At 54.1% G+C, this 17,372-nt stretch overlaps 11 protein-coding genes across 11 annotated transcripts; 4 read left to right on the top strand and 7 right to left on the bottom strand.

Annotated features, from left to right (window-relative positions):
• Positions 1-689: 689 nt before the first annotated feature.
• HPODL_03365 (uncharacterized protein) lies at positions 690-7,842 on the bottom strand (the record flags this gene model as incomplete). The annotated part of the gene is made up of 2 exons (XM_014079673.1): positions 690-7,786; positions 7,821-7,842. 2 exons carry the CDS (start codon positions 7,840-7,842, stop codon positions 690-692), a joined length of 7,119 nt encoding a protein of 2,372 aa, XP_013935148.1.
• A 95-nt stretch (positions 7,843-7,937) lies between these two features.
• HPODL_03364 (60S ribosomal protein L23-A) lies at positions 7,938-8,351 on the bottom strand (the record flags this gene model as incomplete). Its single annotated transcript, XM_014079672.1, has 1 exon — positions 7,938-8,351. One exon carries the CDS (start codon positions 8,349-8,351, stop codon positions 7,938-7,940), a length of 414 nt encoding a protein of 137 aa, XP_013935147.1.
• A 198-nt stretch (positions 8,352-8,549) lies between these two features.
• On the bottom strand, positions 8,550-9,695 carry HPODL_03363 (G2/mitotic-specific cyclin-4; the record flags this gene model as incomplete). Its single annotated transcript, XM_014079671.1, has 1 exon — positions 8,550-9,695. The coding sequence occupies one exon, from the start codon at positions 9,693-9,695 to the stop codon at positions 8,550-8,552; it is 1,146 nt and encodes a 381-aa protein (XP_013935146.1).
• A 626-nt stretch (positions 9,696-10,321) lies between these two features.
• Positions 10,322-11,326, top strand: HPODL_03362 (tRNA (adenine(58)-N(1))-methyltransferase catalytic subunit TRM61; the record flags this gene model as incomplete). The annotated part of the gene is made up of 1 exon (XM_014079670.1): positions 10,322-11,326. The coding sequence occupies one exon, from the start codon at positions 10,322-10,324 to the stop codon at positions 11,324-11,326; it is 1,005 nt and encodes a 334-aa protein (XP_013935145.1).
• A 52-nt stretch (positions 11,327-11,378) lies between these two features.
• Positions 11,379-12,248, top strand: HPODL_03361 (Conserved hypothetical membrane protein; the record flags this gene model as incomplete). Its single annotated transcript, XM_014079669.1, has 1 exon — positions 11,379-12,248. The coding sequence occupies one exon, from the start codon at positions 11,379-11,381 to the stop codon at positions 12,246-12,248; it is 870 nt and encodes a 289-aa protein (XP_013935144.1).
• A 24-nt stretch (positions 12,249-12,272) lies between these two features.
• HPODL_03360 (Proteasome subunit alpha type-4) lies at positions 12,273-13,068 on the bottom strand (the record flags this gene model as incomplete). Its single annotated transcript, XM_014079668.1, has 2 exons — positions 12,273-12,999; positions 13,034-13,068. The coding sequence occupies 2 exons, from the start codon at positions 13,066-13,068 to the stop codon at positions 12,273-12,275; spliced, it is 762 nt and encodes a 253-aa protein (XP_013935143.1).
• A 48-nt stretch (positions 13,069-13,116) lies between these two features.
• HPODL_05193 (uncharacterized protein) lies at positions 13,117-13,515 on the top strand (the record flags this gene model as incomplete). The annotated part of the gene is made up of 1 exon (XM_014079667.1): positions 13,117-13,515. One exon carries the CDS (start codon positions 13,117-13,119, stop codon positions 13,513-13,515), a length of 399 nt encoding a protein of 132 aa, XP_013935142.1.
• Positions 13,516-13,591: 76 nt separating this feature from the next.
• Positions 13,592-14,047, bottom strand: HPODL_03359 (Sm-like protein LSm1; the record flags this gene model as incomplete). The annotated part of the gene is made up of 1 exon (XM_014079666.1): positions 13,592-14,047. The coding sequence occupies one exon, from the start codon at positions 14,045-14,047 to the stop codon at positions 13,592-13,594; it is 456 nt and encodes a 151-aa protein (XP_013935141.1).
• A 61-nt stretch (positions 14,048-14,108) lies between these two features.
• HPODL_03358 (Presequence translocase-associated motor subunit) lies at positions 14,109-14,705 on the bottom strand (the record flags this gene model as incomplete). The annotated part of the gene is made up of 1 exon (XM_014079665.1): positions 14,109-14,705. One exon carries the CDS (start codon positions 14,703-14,705, stop codon positions 14,109-14,111), a length of 597 nt encoding a protein of 198 aa, XP_013935140.1.
• Positions 14,706-14,826: 121 nt separating this feature from the next.
• On the bottom strand, positions 14,827-15,972 carry HPODL_03357 (Glycerol-3-phosphate dehydrogenase [NAD(+)]; the record flags this gene model as incomplete). The annotated part of the gene is made up of 1 exon (XM_014079664.1): positions 14,827-15,972. One exon carries the CDS (start codon positions 15,970-15,972, stop codon positions 14,827-14,829), a length of 1,146 nt encoding a protein of 381 aa, XP_013935139.1.
• Positions 15,973-16,934: 962 nt separating this feature from the next.
• Positions 16,935-17,363, top strand: HPODL_03356 (uncharacterized protein; the record flags this gene model as incomplete). The annotated part of the gene is made up of 1 exon (XM_014079663.1): positions 16,935-17,363. One exon carries the CDS (start codon positions 16,935-16,937, stop codon positions 17,361-17,363), a length of 429 nt encoding a protein of 142 aa, XP_013935138.1.
• Between the last annotated feature and the right edge of the window lie 9 nt (positions 17,364-17,372).

The following is a 17,372-nucleotide window of genomic DNA, read 5'->3' as shown; positions in this document are numbered from 1 at the left end:
GATCTGGAGTTATTTTCTCGGTATTTAGACTAGATCGACGGGTGCTTTAAAAGACGCGTTTGGAATATCTCTTCTAGCTGCTCTAGAAGGTGTTTCGAGTACTCCACCTCTTTGGTAGCCTACTAAGCTAGAGCAGAGCTTTCGTCTCGTTTTGCCAATCCGCGCCCAACATCCTCATTTGGACTGATAGCGTACGTCTTGCCTGTTGCTGCACCAAGAACTGCCTACAAGTAAACAGAGATAACAGACCAGGGTCTACAGCATCCAGGACACACAGAGCATTTCCGTTGGAGACCTGGCCAATCGTGTCACTGTACTGGCGAGACAGTTGCTTGCAAATCAGTTCTAGCCTGCTCCAGTAAATGCGACGCGTAAATATGGGTTATGAGGCGGGCAACGGGTTGTTCAGCACGTATTCCACGCGACACGGCAACGTCGAGACCCCATGCCGTGGGGAACCAACATAGACATATACAGGGTGGCAGCATGGTCCTCCCACTGCGGTCGGCGGGATCAAAAGTGAGCTTGAGCATGTCACACGAAAATCGATCTCAAACTCAATCATACTGAACTCCTGAAGTTATTGCCTCCAAAAGCGGTCATAACTGCCAGATTAGGTGCCGTTGGCTCGATGGATCATCTCTTCTTCATCTCCACTATTTTAGCCCTCAATACGCCTTAACTCTATTCTACAGAAATGGAGCCCAGCCAGCATACATCAACGCCAGGTTGCGGCTGTCGGTGGCCTCGCGCACGAGCTCGCGCACCACAGCCTCTTCGCTGAGCCCGCGCGCCTGTAATTTGCGTAGCACGCCTTCGATTGCCATGCTGGCCTCCGACCCCACGTCGCGGCGCGCGGCCTCATCCCAATCTCCCCCCCACTCTTCCTGCACCCGCCGTACCCGCACAGGTGACACCGTCCACGAGTAAAGTGGGTCGTATTTAAGCACGTCGAGAATGTCGCTGATGTGCGTCGAGTTGGCACGCAGCACGCCAAACACGTTCTCGCAGCTGCGGCTGAACACGCCCGCCGTGCCCGCCACCCCCAGCCCGTCCACCAGGTCTCTTGTCAGCCGGAACGGCACGATCTCCGGCACGGGGAATGCGCGGCCTTGATCGAATGCCACGCCCAGGTCGATGTGGATTGGCTCGGCCGAGACTTTGTCGACGAGGATGTTGTTGCAGTGGCGGTCGCCGAGCCCGAGCACGTGACCCACGATACTTGTTGTCGCGAGTCCGCGGCTGTACACCAGTCGCGCCTCGAACCAACCGTCCGGGGCTGTGTAGTTGTTAAAGAAAAAATGCCGGAAGCAAGGCTGCACCTGTTCGCAGATGTCCATGTAAACCGCCACGCGGCGCGCGGGCGAATGCTCCTGTGCACTCTTCATCCTTGCGCGGGCGCGGTCCGCACGTAACTTGTCCCCCGCATGCAACCCACGTAGCAACTCGTCCAGCGAGGCAGAATTGGACACAAACTCGATTGCACCGGACCGGGGCCCCAACGGCACAACCTTGTACGTGCGCACACGCAGCCGCCGCCGACGAGCGTGGGAGTCCTGCGCAAGCAGCACGTTCACTTTCTCAAACACCTGTTCCATGATACTGTCCTGGCGCAGGTCGTCGGACCCGCCCTTGAGGATCATCCGGTGCGTCTCGCCCGAAGCCAGGACCACCTTGACGATCTTGGGCAAGCTCAGCCCTGACGCTGCGGTTTTGGCCGTGGGGGCCACCTGGACTACGTACTGGTCCGGGTCGTAACCCTGACTTGTCTCGCGGCGCTGCACCGTGGGCACAGGCATCTGCAGGCCCGGCAGCGCGCGCACCCACCAGGCCCCCACATCTGTGTGCTTCGCCCCATGCAACTTGCGGTTCGCCAGCTCCACACACGCCATGGCCATCGCCTCCACTTTGGTAGCATATTCACGAGCATCCGACGCCAACAGCCGAGACCACACGCTGCGAGCGGCCTCGCCACGCCCAACGGATGCCTCGTCCGCGCTCTCCTGCCCGCTCAGCATCAGTGACTGCAGCAAGTACATCCCATCGTATGGATGACGGACGCAAATCTCAAACACCAGCTGCTGCAGCGTGCGCTGGAACCGGCTTGTCTGGCTCGCGAGCCGCGATGTGAGCTGGTTCAGCCACGGCACAAACTTATGCTTCTCGATCTCGTGTAGCCCCGCCCCCACGTCCACATCTGTGTGTGCTAGCCATAGTGCGCACAATCGGTCCACGTTGCGGTCGACGGAACTGTCGTTGGCGATCGCTGCGCGCACATAAAATTCCACGGCCCGTTCCAGATACCGCGTCTTGTTGCGCTGTGCGCCCGCCAGCTCCTCCTGCTCCGTCTCCTGCTGCACCAGCAGCCTCTGGTGTGCCCGCCGCGCATTTTTCCGCCGCATCTCGTCGCGCCCCACGATCGAACCGTACTTCTGCAGCTCGGCAAGATCGTGCTGCCGCTGCGCCACGGCCGCCGCCAGCTTCTCGATCTGTTTGTCCAGCTCGCCTCCACGCACCTGTGCGTCACAGAACTCGGCCAGGATGTGGTACATTTGCGCCAGCTGCGTCTCCTGGCCCTGCCCCCACGCTTCCGTCTCCACGTACTCGCTCATCAATCGATCGGCCGTCTCCTGCCGCGATTCGTGTGACCATTGCACCAATTTTGCCAGCAGAAGCCCGCGCGGCAGCTCGCCGTTGATAGAAACGCGCGTCAGCGCCGTCCGTAACGTCTCCAGCGCATAGCTCGTCTCGTGCTGCGTCCAGAACGACGCGGCCACGTTGTACTGTGATAGCACCCACACGTCCGTGCCCACGCCTGCCCGCTCGCCCAGACACGCCAGACGCACAGCCGCGTTCGTCGCGTGCTGCTCGCGCCCGTTCCCTCGACACAGCTCCGCGTACCGGTGCAAGTCTACGGCGCAGCCGTTCTCGTTGTCACGTGACCAGAGTCCCGTGCGCGCCTGGTACAAGTCGGCAGCGATCTCGAACGGCGCCGTGTGGGCCAGCCACGAGTCGCAGCGCGGCTTCTGTACAGCCTCAAACGTTGCCAGCGTGACGACCCACTCACTTGCGCGTCTGAAGTCTCGGAAAACCTCAAACTGTCGCGCCAGCTCGCCAAACCTGGCTTCCAAGTACGCGGTCCGCTCAGTGGCCACATTCTGTGCGTCTTTCAGCAGCGAGTACATCGCCGTGTGTTTGTCGCTCACCACAGGTGTCGGCAGTTTCCACTCACCCAATTTCCACAACTGCTCGTACGACAATGTCGCCATCTGGCCGCCCAGCAAGCTCGAGAGTCGATCATACCCTGTATCAAACAGGGAAGCCACCAATTGGCGCGGCTCCTGCAGCTCGTTGTACCTGGCGTTGTCGAACATGAGTCTTCCGCCCGTGTTGTCTGTCCAGTGCAGTCTGTCGACGCCGTAGTCCCAGCTGGAGCGCAGGGGCAGGCCAAAAAACAGGTCTTTTTCGTCCAGCGCAGCGTATGTATTGTACAGCCACTCGGGCTCTGTGCGCCAGTCCTTGCCCCGCCCGCTGGTGCAGTGCTCCTCCATGAGCATAAGAGCGGCGCGAGGAGCCAGTGGAGCGGCCGCCTTGTAGACTTTTTCCAGGTCTAGCTGGGCGTACAGCCGAAGACACAATTTATTTTCGCGGATGGTGGCAGCACGCAGCAGAAGCACGAACTCAATAAACTCTTTGGTAATGCAGGGATCGAGGGGTTTGGAGAAGACAGTATGGAGCATTTTGGACAAGACAGGGATCTTGGTTTGGTCCCTGTCGAGAAGATACAGCAGGACGTGGCTAAATGCTGTTTGGTCATGGAAGACAAGACTACGCAGGGCTGTGGCGACCGGACCCCATTGCGTGGGCAACAGCGTGAGCAGAATATCGCGACGGAACGTGTCAACCGCCCAGGACCCCGGATTCTCGATATCGACGCTGATTTCGGGCGTGGTGTCCAAATGTCGCCAGACAAAAGCATCAAGTGGCCAAACGGGCTCCTCAGAAGAAAACTCTAGGTCATGCTCACGAAGAACACCACAGAGACAGAGGTACGCAAACCGGGCCGGCACAGACGCCAGCCGCGGCCGCCATGCGTCCAACAGCCAGGCCAGACCCATCCAGCTCCGGGTCACGTGACCAAATACACGGTGGTCGAACTCGGGTTTTTCTGTGGCCGGGTTGAAGCCCGTTTGCTCGTATGTGCGTGCGAGACAGCGTGCAATAAATGTGCGCAGCTTATGTGCTACGCCAGTTTCCAGCACATCGTAAAGTCTGGCCGCAATGTCTGGGGCGCACGCCGAAACTGCCGGAATATCTACCTGCTCCATCAACGCGGACAGCAGCTGCACCGTTGACCTATCTTTGCGTGCCACCAGCACAGCCAGCACGTCGTCGGCGTCCAGTTGGCACCGTCGGCCAGCCAGAACCGCAATCGCCGTCCGAAGCAGGCCCATTTCCGCACCATCGCCATTGAACCGGTCTCTATTTCTATAGAGCCACTTGCTTAGCTCGTTGCGTTCCTGCAGTTCCTGGGCGAGCACCGGCGTCCATAACTCGTACTGATCCTTCCCCACGTCTGCCAGCGCCGCCGCCAGGGCGTTGTTGTACCTGCAAACGATGGGAATATAGATTTTGCACAGAGAGGCCGGAATACGCAGTTTCAGACAGTCTTGGACCAGAGTCGCAAAACGCCCAAGTTGGGCGGCCTGCTCGTCGGCCGGAGCGGCACACAGCCGTGCGAGCGCGCGCATGCACAGAAAATGCACCAGCTCGTCATTCACAGGGCCTGCTACCATATCAAACAGCTCTGCCACGCCGTCTTCGATTTGCAGATCGAACTGGGCAAATTCACTCCCGCTGAGCTCCACGACGCGGTCCAGAACAAGACATTTCTGGCGTTCGAGCTCGTTTCCGCAGTGTTGCTCTAGTTTGGCAAATATTTTTTCTCTGCAACCATTTTTTGTCCAGGCAAGAGCTACGGCCAGCGACACCGCGTCGCACACGAGCACGCATGTGCTACGCTCCAAAATGGCCGCCACACGTGCAATCAGCCCGGAACCGCCGTAGGCAAGACATATCGCCACGACTTCAGCGCCCACCAGCTGCAGAAACTGCCGCGTGTCGAGCGAAAATAGCTCGCTCGGAAACGCAAGCACAGACCGGCCAAACCCCATCCAGACCTTGACGATGGGGAGCTTGTATTTTTCCAGAAACGCCCGTGGCCCGCCACAGCCTTGTGCCAGTTCGGCCAGCGTTTCTGGTAGCAAGTTGGCCACGTTCTCAAACGAACACAGGTCTAGCAGGTTGCAGAAACACGCCAGCCGGGCGGCCGTGGACCGCGCGCTGACGGCGGCGCAAAATTGGCAAAATACGCGTGCAGCCTCGGCTGACCGTTGCGGCTCAAATGTGGCCAGCAACGTCGCCAGCATGTCGAAATTAAAGTCAAGCAGGCCAGCCAGAAACGGAGCCACGTCCAGCCGCACGTAGCAGCTGCTCTCTGTGAATGAGCGCACAATCCGGGCCAAATCCTCCTGTTTCTTCGTTTCTGTGTACACCCGAATGCACAGTCTGAGCACATGAAACTTTGCCAGCCGCGTGCAAACGAGCTTTTTTTCGTCCAGCTGCAACAGGTACTCGTAAATATCACACAGGTGCACAAACGCATCGGAGCCCGTCCAGACGCCAGCGTGGGGCTCGAGCAGCCGGCACAGAGCCACGACCGTGCGCTCAGCCGTTTTCGTCTCGTGTGCAGTGACTAGGGGAACCAACATATCGGGGGAAGCAATAAATATATCTTTTTCTGCAATTGTCTCGCACACTGACAGCAGCTCCGTCGGACTGAGCTGCGTGGCCAAGGCAGCCATTTCTTCAGGCTGGCTCTGCCCGCTGTTGATCATCAGCAGCATTTTATCCAGCGGCTGTACCTCCAGCGCGAAAACAAACCGCGGAGCCACGCCGAGCGAGGCGGCACAGTTCACAACGAACGCCGGCTCAAACGCCAAACACCCCTCGTCTGCCACCCCCAATTCGCATAGCAGCAACGCCCAGCACACGGCCTCGCGCGATGGCCGCATCTCGCGCAGCCACCCGCGCAGCGCCGTCTCGAGCTCGACAAATTTGGGCCCCAGATCTGCATTCTGTCTCAAAAAACCAGCCATGGCCCGTGCATCGTCGACCGTCGCCGGCCGAAAGCCCTTGTGCAGCACCCAGTCGACAACTTTGCTGCGCAGCCGCCGTTTATTATCCGGAAAATAGTCTCTTAGCTCGTCCACGGCAGGTTGGCAGAACTCGAGCACCGCGTCCCAAAATTGCAGGCTCTCAGCACACACGCTGTGCGGGCCGTTCATATCGAAGATATCGATCGCCATGGTGAGCTGTAGCAACGTCGAGCGGTCGAGCAGACTGTAGATATTTTTTTTCCGCAGAGCTGCGCAGAATAGCACACACGCCTCTCTGCATAGTTTCGGGTCCCTGACTAGCTCCAGACTCGTTTTCACGACACGGTCAATTTCAGGGGCAGTGTCGGACTCTAACAGCAGCGCTCCTAAACACCGTAGTGCGTCCTGGCTGAGACTGGCGTCGTGCAACTGGACAACGTGCAAAAATTGCGTAGCAAGAAATTCTGCGTGTATAGCCAGCTTTTCCAGCACTCTATCAATTCCCAGCCACTCCTGCACTATATCCAGCGCCGCACACGCCACAGACCGGTCCAGATCCGCGATATTGTCCCCCAAAAACGCAACGAAGTCCAAACACGAGCTGCGCCGCAAAAGCAGCGAGATCTGGCTCGCGACGCCGGAAAGACGCTGTTTTTTGACTCCAGACGGCGGCACCGCCACAGCAAAGTACCGTTCCAGCGTCGGGGCCACTGCTGCGCCCATCTCGCGGCGCGCGGCGCAGATTTGCACGCCAAAACACAGCACACAGTGGATATCTGCCTCGTTCGTCCCAAAAACGTGAGTAAACTCGCCCATTGCGCCAATGAACTCCGCCACAGCCAGCTGCGTCGCAGCCATGCTCACCGTGCGCATTCCAGCCACGATCCGCACGCCAGCCCAAAAAGCCCGCTCCGCCAGCGCCGTGTCCACCAGCCGACTGTCTGCCATGACCTGGCGCATCAGCCGCACCAGAAACACAGCCGTCTCTGTCTCTGCCATTTTTGCGCCACATCGACCCTCGCAAAAGCTCACCATCGCCTTGTAATATGGTTGCTCCCGTAAAAACATCTCCATGCTCGAGGAATTCACAGGAATGACGTACTCGCATAGCAGCTGGAGCAGCGCGTTCACAAGAATCTGCTGTGTGTCACTCGCCAAAGCCAAACAGTCCACCACCGTGCGAACTATCGCCTCGTGGTTCTCTGGTTTGAGGTGGCTCTTGAAATTCGGCACACAGACCAAAGAGTACAGAGCGCGCGCCATTGCGAGCGCAGCAGGCTCGAAAATGCGCAATTCGCCGCCTCCACACACCATGTGGCCCAGTAGAATGTCCACCATCTCGCTCAGCTGGCGATACCTCAGCCGTGCAACGGTCTCGGGCTGCGAGATCGCCTGGCACAAACGGCGCACTATATCCGCCGTCTTGCCGATCCGCGTCTCCAAAACGCCCGATCCGCGCTCAGAAACGTCGGCACGCAAATACGGCACTGCATCGAGCGCTATGCTTTGCGACAGAGCGCGCAGCAGCCGGTCCGCGTTGTCGCGCACGGCAGCCGAGCCCAAATCAGCCGCCTCCAGCTCATTCAGCGCCTCGGCGCGCTCGCGCACTTTCGACGACACAAGCGACTCTGTTTATTAGCCAGTGGGCAGAAAATAACGTACCTGCGATTCCGAATAGCCGCATCTAAAGCTGCTGATGCTATGTCTACTAACAAAAATCGATAAATTATTTTATTTCATCTTCCCTCTTTACGTAATCAAGATCGAGCCCGGTCCTGCTTAAACCACAACACCAGAGTTCGAGGCAATACGAGGCCACAGGTCGGCACACTCCTTACCAACAGGTCCAGTAATGGCCGATCCCTTCATCTCTCCCTTCGGGTTCACAATCACACCGGCGTTGTCCTCGAAGTACAAGAACACACCGTCCTTTCTTCTCCAGGCCTTGGCCTGTCTCACAACGATAGCTGGCATGACCTTCTTTCTGAGGTCTGGCTTACCCTTCTTGACGGTGGCCATCACCATGTCTCCAACAGAGGCGGCTGGCAGTCTGTTCAATCTGGCACCGGTACCCTTGACGGCCAGGACATAGAGGTTTCTAGCGCCGGAGTTGTCTGCGCAGTTCATGATAGCTCCAGTTGGCAAGGCCAACGACATACGGAACTTGTTTCCAGAGGCACCTGATCCGGACATTGCGATATCTGTGTAGTTTGGTTAAAGGTGAATTTTTTCTTTGACAAATTTTTCCAAGAACAGTTACCAGCCACCGTGGCGGGTGGCCAGCTGCGGCTGGCCAATCTCACTAAAGCCCTCGTTCATATCACGTGGTATTAAAAATAATTACTCGACCCTACTACATAGCGTAAATACTGTAAATCTCAGAGCACCGCCTCACTCCTCCTGATAGAGAGCCTCGAGGTAGTCCCGCACGTACCTAGCCGACCGCTTGAACCGGCGCTCGCTGTACTTCTCGTAGACCGCGTGGTGGTGCGCTGCCGCGCGCAAACAGCACTCTTCCACCGCCTCGGCCAACGGCTCCAGCTGCTCTGCAGTGTAGCCCGAGTAGAAAACGTGCAGATCGGTCCAGTTGCCACGGCCCAGCATCCTGCGCGCCAGGAATTGCGCACCGGCCGCCAGCCAGCTGGGAGCAGAGGCCACAAACCTGGGGTCCATGATGGTCACCTCGATGAAGTATTTGGCCAAGGTTCTCACCTCGTTGTCGTAGTCGTCGGCTTTGGAGCCCCGGCGCAGGAACGACATTGGCCCCGGCCAGCCGAACTCGAACTTCAGCACCTCGACCATAAATTTTTCAGCGCGCAAGAACTCTGGGATCGTGAACTGGTCGCCCACCATGTAGATCATCTGCTTGATGGTGGGCACGTTGATTTCCTCGTATTTGGCAGCAATGAACAGAGCAACGGCACCACACAGTTGGAAGCGGGACAGCGAGATTGTTTTCACCGACAAGAACCGGTCGATGATGTTGACAGTAAGAAACAGCGTTTCTGGTAGCAGGTTGAACCGCGCGTGCAGTTGCACCAGCCAGTTCATCAGTGTCGCCCGGTGCTCCCAAGTCAGCTCGTTTTGCACCTCCTCGACATATCTTGGGTTCGGGGCGTATTTGTACTCCAGCTCATGTAGGTAGTTGAAGATCTGGTTCCCGTATTCGGCCACCATCGACACGTCAAAAGTGTCCTCGTCGGTCGGGTCCAAATAGTCTTTGGAGTGCTTGATGTACGCTCTGGTGATCTCCTGAACGATTCTGTCGTTCATGATCGGCGACATTGGCTCATTAACAAACTGGGAAACGTCGTAGTCATCCTCGTCGTCGTCCTCCGGCTGCGGTTTGACAGATTTGAGCGTTTTCGAATCCGCTTGTCTTGTGTTCAGCGAGGAGTCTGGAATCACTCCTAGCACCTTTCGTTGTTTGGCCGGAACGGTTCTGGTTGGCTGGTGCTGCTCTTTGAGATTTGTTGGGGCGTTTTCGTCGTGCTGAACGCCGGTCCGCAGACCGTAGCTAATGCCATTAGTACTCATGGTTTTCTAGCCAATTAATTGAAAGCGGGTGTTGGTCTATATTAGCTATTGATAGTGAGAAGACAGTGAAGATAGGGAAGAATGTGTAGTTAAGTTGTAACCGCTCGCGTTGGTGTAGAGGTTCGGGGTCTTTGGCGCTGTTTATTTAATTTTATGTTGATTGTTTACCATTTCTGTCGCTTTGTTTATGCGTCGATCGACGCAGTAGGGTCGATTTTTTGGCGTTGCTTTTCAGGCTCTGTCAGGCGCATTTAAGCACACTAGCAGATGTATTCTAAAAGCGCAAGAGCAGCCATGGACCTGGGTAGGTGCTATGGCCAACAAAATGGCACATTCCTGGATCGCCTACTGAGTCTATGTAATCGATTCTGTCGCTAATTAAAAATACATTCCGTGACGTGTAGCATGCTGCAAAATCCGAATTCTGCACACTCTGAATAGTAGAAATTGAACAACAAGACTTTCAAATAGAGTCTATAGCAAGCAAACACCTAGGCAGAGCTGGGTGAATTTCCAGATCCACATTTTTTGTGCTTATTATCATTGTCCTTTTCTCGCAGCCCGATCCTAATATGCAGCTACGGTAATTTTTTCAAAAATATTTTTGAAATATTTCTACATTTTTCATGTTCCAACATAAAAAGACCATTGCCGAGGGCGACCTTGTGCTGGCGTATATCGGCCGTGACAACCTGAAGCCCATCTTTGTCAAGAGCGGCGATGTTCTGCAGACAAAATACGGAAACTTCCCGCACACAGACATGATCGGCAAGCCTTTTGGATCGCAAGTGACGTCTGCGAAAAACGTCGGGTTCATCTACCTTCTGCTCCCCACGCCTGAGCTGTGGACCGTCTCGCTCCCGCACAGAACACAGATTGTCTATACGCCCGATTCCTCGTACATTGTTCAGCGAATGAACGTTGTGGGGGGCAGCAGGGTGATTGAGGCAGGTACCGGATCGGGCTCGTTCACGCATGCTTTCAGCAGAACTGTGGGCCCTTCTGGGCGTGTTTTTTCGTACGAGTTCCATGAGCAGAGATATCTCCAGGCCAAAGAGGAGTTTGAGAGCCATAAGCTCGAAAATGTCACGCTCACGCATAGAGACGTCTGTAACGAAGGATTCGACATAGACACGGAGATCAGAGCGCAGATGGTGTTTCTGGATCTTCCGTCGCCCTGGGAAGCGATACCGCATCTTTCCAGAGTCATTGCAAAGGACCAGACCGTCGGGATCTGCTGTTTCAGTCCCTGCATCGAGCAGGTGGTCAAGGCGGTGGAAGCACTGCAGGAGTGTGGCTGGACCGCGATCGAGATGACCGAGGTGCAGGCAAAAAAATGGGAGGCCCGCAAGGAGATGGTGCGTGAGCTGGACGACGCTATTGAGCGGCTCAGAGACGTGAAAAGACGGCAAAAAGAGGGAGCAGAGCTCAAGAAGCTGCCACCAAAGAGAGACGCAGACGGGAACGAAAAAGATCGCGGATACAATCCGTTTGGCAAGGGGAGACGCATTGCTGAGGGAGATGAGAGCTTCCAGTGGCAGAACGTGTCCAAGACCGGACCCGAGCTGAAAACACACACCTCGTACCTGCTCTTTGCTCGCTTGGTGCCCGTGCTCGGTGCAGAGGTGTAAAAATAATATTTTAATTAACATAATTAATTCAGGGGAATAAATAAATCTGATAATGAGCTGTTTATTAAGATCTGTGGTACGCACAACAATTGTGGGCCACTCACTGCCCAGACCGCTTTTCTGGCACGGGTGCCGTTTTGTACACTCGAGTCTCGTGACATTCCGGTACTCGCGGCCGCCGCGACAACGGATCGATCGGCCCTCTCTTCTGAATGAGGTGCTTGCTCGTACCCCAGACTCGCTCAAGCTAGCGCTCGGACTCACGGCTGTTGGTTCGCTAGTGGTGTTCGTTGCGCTGCCACTATTTGCACTCGTTGTTCCGCCGCTCTGTGTGGGCTCGTTCATGGCGTACAAAATCGCCCAGAGACGCAACCGCAAGCAGATGAGCGAGAAATGGACGCTTCTTAAAGACTCGACGCTGATTTTCCGGCCCCGAAACAGTGCAAACCCATTGGTGCTGCCGCCGATCGAGCAGATCAACAGCGACCTGGCCAACTTCGTGCTCCGGCGTGTCTCTGACGCGTTCCTGCTGAACGAGGACGGCGTGGCAGACTACTTCAACATCGAGTCGGTCAACGACATCGCTCTGGGCGTTCTGGACGGCGTTCAGTACGACTGGAACGTCTCGCTACAGACAATCAACGGCGTCGTCCAGGAAGTGGAGGATATGATTACTGTACAAAGCAGATATCTCTACGACAAACGGTCTGGTGACAAAATTGCCAAGGTAATTTTTAGTCTAAAAAATTTGGACACCCCGATTTTCCAGGACCTTTTGGAGCAAAGCATCAGCGTCGGCAAGAGCCAGTGCGTGATCGAGATCATTCCACTTGGCTTTGTGGCCAACAAGCGTTTCGTCATCAAGACGCCGTCGAGTGAGGGCGACATCATCGACGTGGAGGGCGAAACTAGGACATTGTAAATAGAATTACTAGCTATGGTGGATCTATTCACTGGCTTTCTTTGGCTTCTTTTTCTCTGCCTCGGCCTCCTTCTCGGCCTCTATCTCCTGTACAATCGCCTCGATCTCGTCGTTGGACAGCTGGCTGATCACTCTGCCGGGCTTCATCACGGAAATCTCAATATTCTTGGCTCCGGTCTGCACCACCTCCAACAGCGCCTTGACGGTCAGCTTGATGGTCTGCGCCTCGTCCAGCTCGTGTTCCTTGTCGTAATTCTTCTCCAGAAACTCGCGCACCGTCTTGCTACTGCGCCCAATGGCATTGGCCTTCCATGCCGAATAAATTCCTGAAGGCTCTGTCTGGTACAACCTAGGCGTCTTGTCGTTCTCGTCAAAGCCGGCAATGAGCGTCGAAACGCCAAACGGCCGGGTTCCACCACTCTGGGTGTATCTCTGCTGCACGCCGGCGACGTACTTGGTCAGGTATTCCACCGTCACCGGGTCTTCCAGGGTCAGTCTGTGAGATTGGGCCTCGACACGGGCCTTGTCGATCAGGATTCTCGCGTCTGCGTTCAGCCCAGCAAACGCCAATTGCACGTGTGTATCGATCTTGTTGATTTTCGACGGGGTGATTCTCGGATCCTGCAATTTTAGCGTGGTTCGTCTCTCACACGCAAGAACCACAACCTCTTTGCCCTTCACGCCCACCGCACACGTTCCACGTTTCACGGCCTCCAGGGCGTACTCCACTTGGAACACATGTCCGTCGGGACTGATTGTTAGTCAAGAATTGTCTGTCCACTTACCTGAAAATAGATAAAGCACTGTCGTAACCACTCATAAGAAATGTGGCAAAAAATATATTTGAATTTATTTTAATGCACATTTTATGAAGAAGCAAAATTCGGCCAAGACACCCAAACTGCCCAAAACGGTGCCCAAAAACGACCACTACCAGCGGCTCGGGTTCCTGTACCAGGCGGCCGCGCAACTGGATCCTAACGGCGCGCTGTCACGGATGTATCTGCGCAACATGGACGTAGTAGCCAAGAAGACGGTGCTAAAACTCGACCCCAGCGTGAAACGCACTGTCTGCAAAAAGTGCCACCGTCTACAGCTGCCTGGACGGACCGCATCGATCAGAATCGAAAATACCAGCAATGCCCAGAGCGCAGAAAATGACGTCCTTGCTGTGTCGTGCGTGTGCGGAACACTCAAACGGTACCCTATAGGAAGAAACCGCGACTACATGCTTTTCAGCGAGAAGAACGAGGTAAAGGACGCTTAGCATTCATAGCAAAGCATTTAACAGCATTCAATAGCATCTAATAGCATTTAATGATTTAATGTACATTAGCTTCCACCTAGTAGAATTCGTCGGTCAAAAACGACGTCAGATGGCCCCTGCTTCTCAGCTGCTTGTCCTCGATGGTGTGTCTCTCCACGATCTCCGTTTGTGCTTTTTTCCACTCGCCAAAGGCGGCCCCGTAGTCTATTCTCGTCAGCTTCTCAAGCGGCTCGTCCTCCTTGTCGATGTCCAATTCGCCCATCATGACAACATTCTCGCCTCTGATAAGGAATATCTGCGGTTCCGTCGACTCGCCGTACCGCGACCCATCCAGATAAATCCGTTCCACGCCGTCGTGAATGACAAGGTTGGCAAACTGGTCAAACGTTCTCAGCACGCCAATAACGCTTCTGCCGTCTCTCAACAGCACAAACACCTTTCTATCAACAGAGCCAATAATGGCAGCCGTCGTCGTAAACGAGTACGATTGCAAATATAGGTCTTCCAGATTCGAACTAGACCCACTCGACATTATTTAAAAAGCTTGTTTTTTCTTGACTCTTTTTACATAAGCACTACCTACATACACCCATCTACAAGAATTCTCTGGCCTTGCGTCTGTACTCGTTGCAATCTCTGAGCCATTGTCTGTAATCCTTGAGCGACCCGATCTTCTCGCCGTAGTAGTCCGGCACAGGGTTATTCATGCTCTGTCTGGAGGCGTCAACTCTCCGCTTGATTATGTGCCTGAGAAACAGCTTTTGCTTGATGCGGAAACTGTCCATGAGCTTGCGGTTTTTCAAGGCAAACAATGGATCGCCAATCAAACTAGGCCCAACCAGAAATCCCAGCACTCCCATCGCCAAAATGCCTCCAATGTGAACGGTGAAAGTGTCTAGTCCGAATATGGTCTCTGTAGGGTCAATCTCGATCTGCGAAACGTATCCCCAGGAGATTGCAACGGCAAGGAAACTCGAGATACCGGATCCAAGCAACGACATGCGGTGCTGTTCTTTTCTCAGCGTTAAAAACTGTTCCCAGGTCATTTTCTTTGCCAGCTCCAATTCCTCAGGCGTCAGCTGGCCCTTGGAAGCGGCAGCCTTTGTGGATTGCAAGCGCACATTGACTTTCGGGAAAATGCCCGAGTAGAGCCCGACTCTGCTGCGTGAACAAATTTGTCTGAAAAACATGCTCAACACAATTTATATATTTTATTTTAACTCATTTTTTTACCCATTTTTATTTTCTCTTTTGCACACTTGAGCTATATTATTTTCGAACTAACTGTATAAAAATTGCAACCAAGCTTTTTTAGTCCTCAGATGCCTCAAGCAACTCTGGCAGCTTCTCCATAGGAAGACCCTCGTAAATGATTTGGTACGTGGCCTTGAAGAGCGGGAACTCGTCGATCACATTCTTGGCAGCCAGCAGCTCATACACCTCTCTGGTGGTGTGCAGTCCCTGACAGGACTGGCCGTTCAACAAGACCTTCTCCGCCTCAAAACCGCTCACCTTGTGCTCTGCCATGTATCTTCCAACACGCACGTTTCTGCCTCCGGCGCATGTCGTGATGATGTCGGCAACACCAGCACTCTCGTGAGTGAAAGTGGTAGATTGGCAGTCATCAAAGAACATGTGGGCAAATTTGATCATCTCGACCAATCCAATCCGCATCACAGCAGACTTGGCATTGTCTCCCCAGCCGAGTCCCTCGACGAAGCCGGCGGCCATGGCAATGACGTTCTTCAGAGCTCCACTCAAAGACACACCAGCAACGTCGTCAACGACTCTGACGTGGAAGTATGGGCGGTGGAAAAGGTTTCTGATCACACTCTGATCGACATCCTTGCCTTCGCCACGGAAGTCTTCAGGGATTCTGTAAGCCACAGTGGTCTCTGACCACTTTTGTCTGGCAACCTCCGGAGCGAGGTTGGCTCCTGAAAGGGCACCACAGTAAATTCCCAGCTCTTCCGTGATATAGTTAGAGAGCAACTTGCAACCGTCCTTGGTGACCTCAAGACCCTTCAGACAAGAGATTGCCCGTGCTTTTGGGTTGACCTTGCCCTTCAATTGGGCAAGGATCTTTGGCAGGAACTGGTGAGGGATATTAAAAATAATAATGTCGGCGTCCGCACAAGCATCAACAATGTCCGGAATGGCAACAATGTTATCAGGCAATTTGACGTCCGGCAGGTATCTGACGTTCTCGTGATCCGTGTTGATGATTTCGGTCAGCTTACGTCCGCCCACTTCTTCTTCGAAAACCCACATTTTCACGATCTGATGGAACTCCTCCGGAAGCTCCTTGGCGTTCTCAGCGACCACTTTTGCGATGGTTGACCCCCAGTTGCCGGAGCCCACCACGGTGATACGGAAAGGCTTGCCTTCCGGGTTTTTCTTCTGGCGCTTGGCGGCCAATTGGTTACTAACGTGATCCAGTCTATCCATAGCAGTCATATTGTGAATTGAGATGTGTTGTATCTTGAATCAGAGCAGATGGCAAAAGCTGGGTTTTAAATGAATATTATGGAAGGTAGTCCCTCAACAAAAAAAAAAAAAGTGAAGATGGTTAGCAGTGTACAAAGAAACGAGTATGACGTTTACCTGCAGATCAACAAGTGCCATGAAAAAGAATCGTTATAGTTTGGCATAATAAGCAACTATAGGGACCTCATTTGTGCAGATGCTTTTGATACCAAGTTATGGGATCTGTGCAAAATTGCCTATTCTGTTACTTGGCAAACTTCCATTAGTCTAGCCTTCCTGCACAAAGAGTCGTATATGTCCCGCCAACCGCGTAATTAATCCTGCTCAGATCCTGAATGTTTTTCCGACTCCTTCCGCACCACACAAACAAGCGTCTTGTTGTACCACGTCATTGCAACTTGTTGACGTCATACCGGGAGGGAATGGACCTCTGCTTTCTGCAACTCCGAGATTCACAACCTGGTACAAGGGAATGTTTATTGGTGGGAAACAAAACCTATTTTTGATCCACTGCAATGCTTTGCATGTAGCAAGTTTTGTCTTTGGAGGCGTCTCTTTGGCTTCTCATCTGATGCATCGGCAGATGGTTTTGGAAGTTGACAAATTAGAACCAATCTAAGATCTGCTTGAAGTCGATCCTCGTCTTAGTCGGTCGGAAGGACCGTCCTCAAAGCAAGTTCTCGTCGGAAGCCGCTGTATAAGCGTTGTATAAGCGTTTTTTCTTCTTTCGGGACAGACACAAATTACTATTCATCTAGTCACTTCCAGGTCCCATCCATTCTGTCTCACAACAGAGATCCGAGCCTCTTCCTCCGTTCTCTCGTGTCTTACTTGCTGCTACGTGTGCTTATCTTATCGTATCTGGACTAAGGTGTGGTTGAAAATTTTAAAGTAAATTTTACCAAAGAGAAAAAAAAATCAAATCTGTCACTATGCCATCTAGAAACAGCATCAACAAACCTAAAGACAACATTCTCAGACGGCAAAAGCGCCAGTCGCTGGGGAAGAAGAGAGCTGGTTTGCGGAGCTCCTCCAGAGACGGCACTCCAAAGTCCACAGCCGTCGCGCTGTACACGGGTCCATCACGTTCTGGTGTGACTACTACGACACTGTCTAACAAAAAGAGCAAAAAAATCGAGAGAAACAAGAAGTACGCCAAAGCCCGTAATCTGGATACTGACCAACTGCTGGTGGACGCTCAAGCCAAGCAGGAGCAGATGGAGATCGACGAGGCCACGGAACAAGCCCAGGAGACCGTGCGAAGTGCCCTGTGGGCTGTGGTCGAGGACGCAGCATCCAGCGGGTTTGCGTACGACGTTTCAGGCGAGGGCACTACATTGGGGGGACCGCTGACTTTATAGAATATATTG

Source organism: Ogataea parapolymorpha, chromosome IV (assembly GCF_000187245.1).
Source record: "Ogataea parapolymorpha DL-1 chromosome IV, whole genome shotgun sequence".
Lineage (NCBI taxonomy): Eukaryota > Fungi > Ascomycota > Pichiomycetes > Pichiales > Pichiaceae > Ogataea > Ogataea parapolymorpha.
Note: the sequence above shows the minus strand (reverse complement) of the source record. Positions and strands in the feature narration are given on the sequence as shown.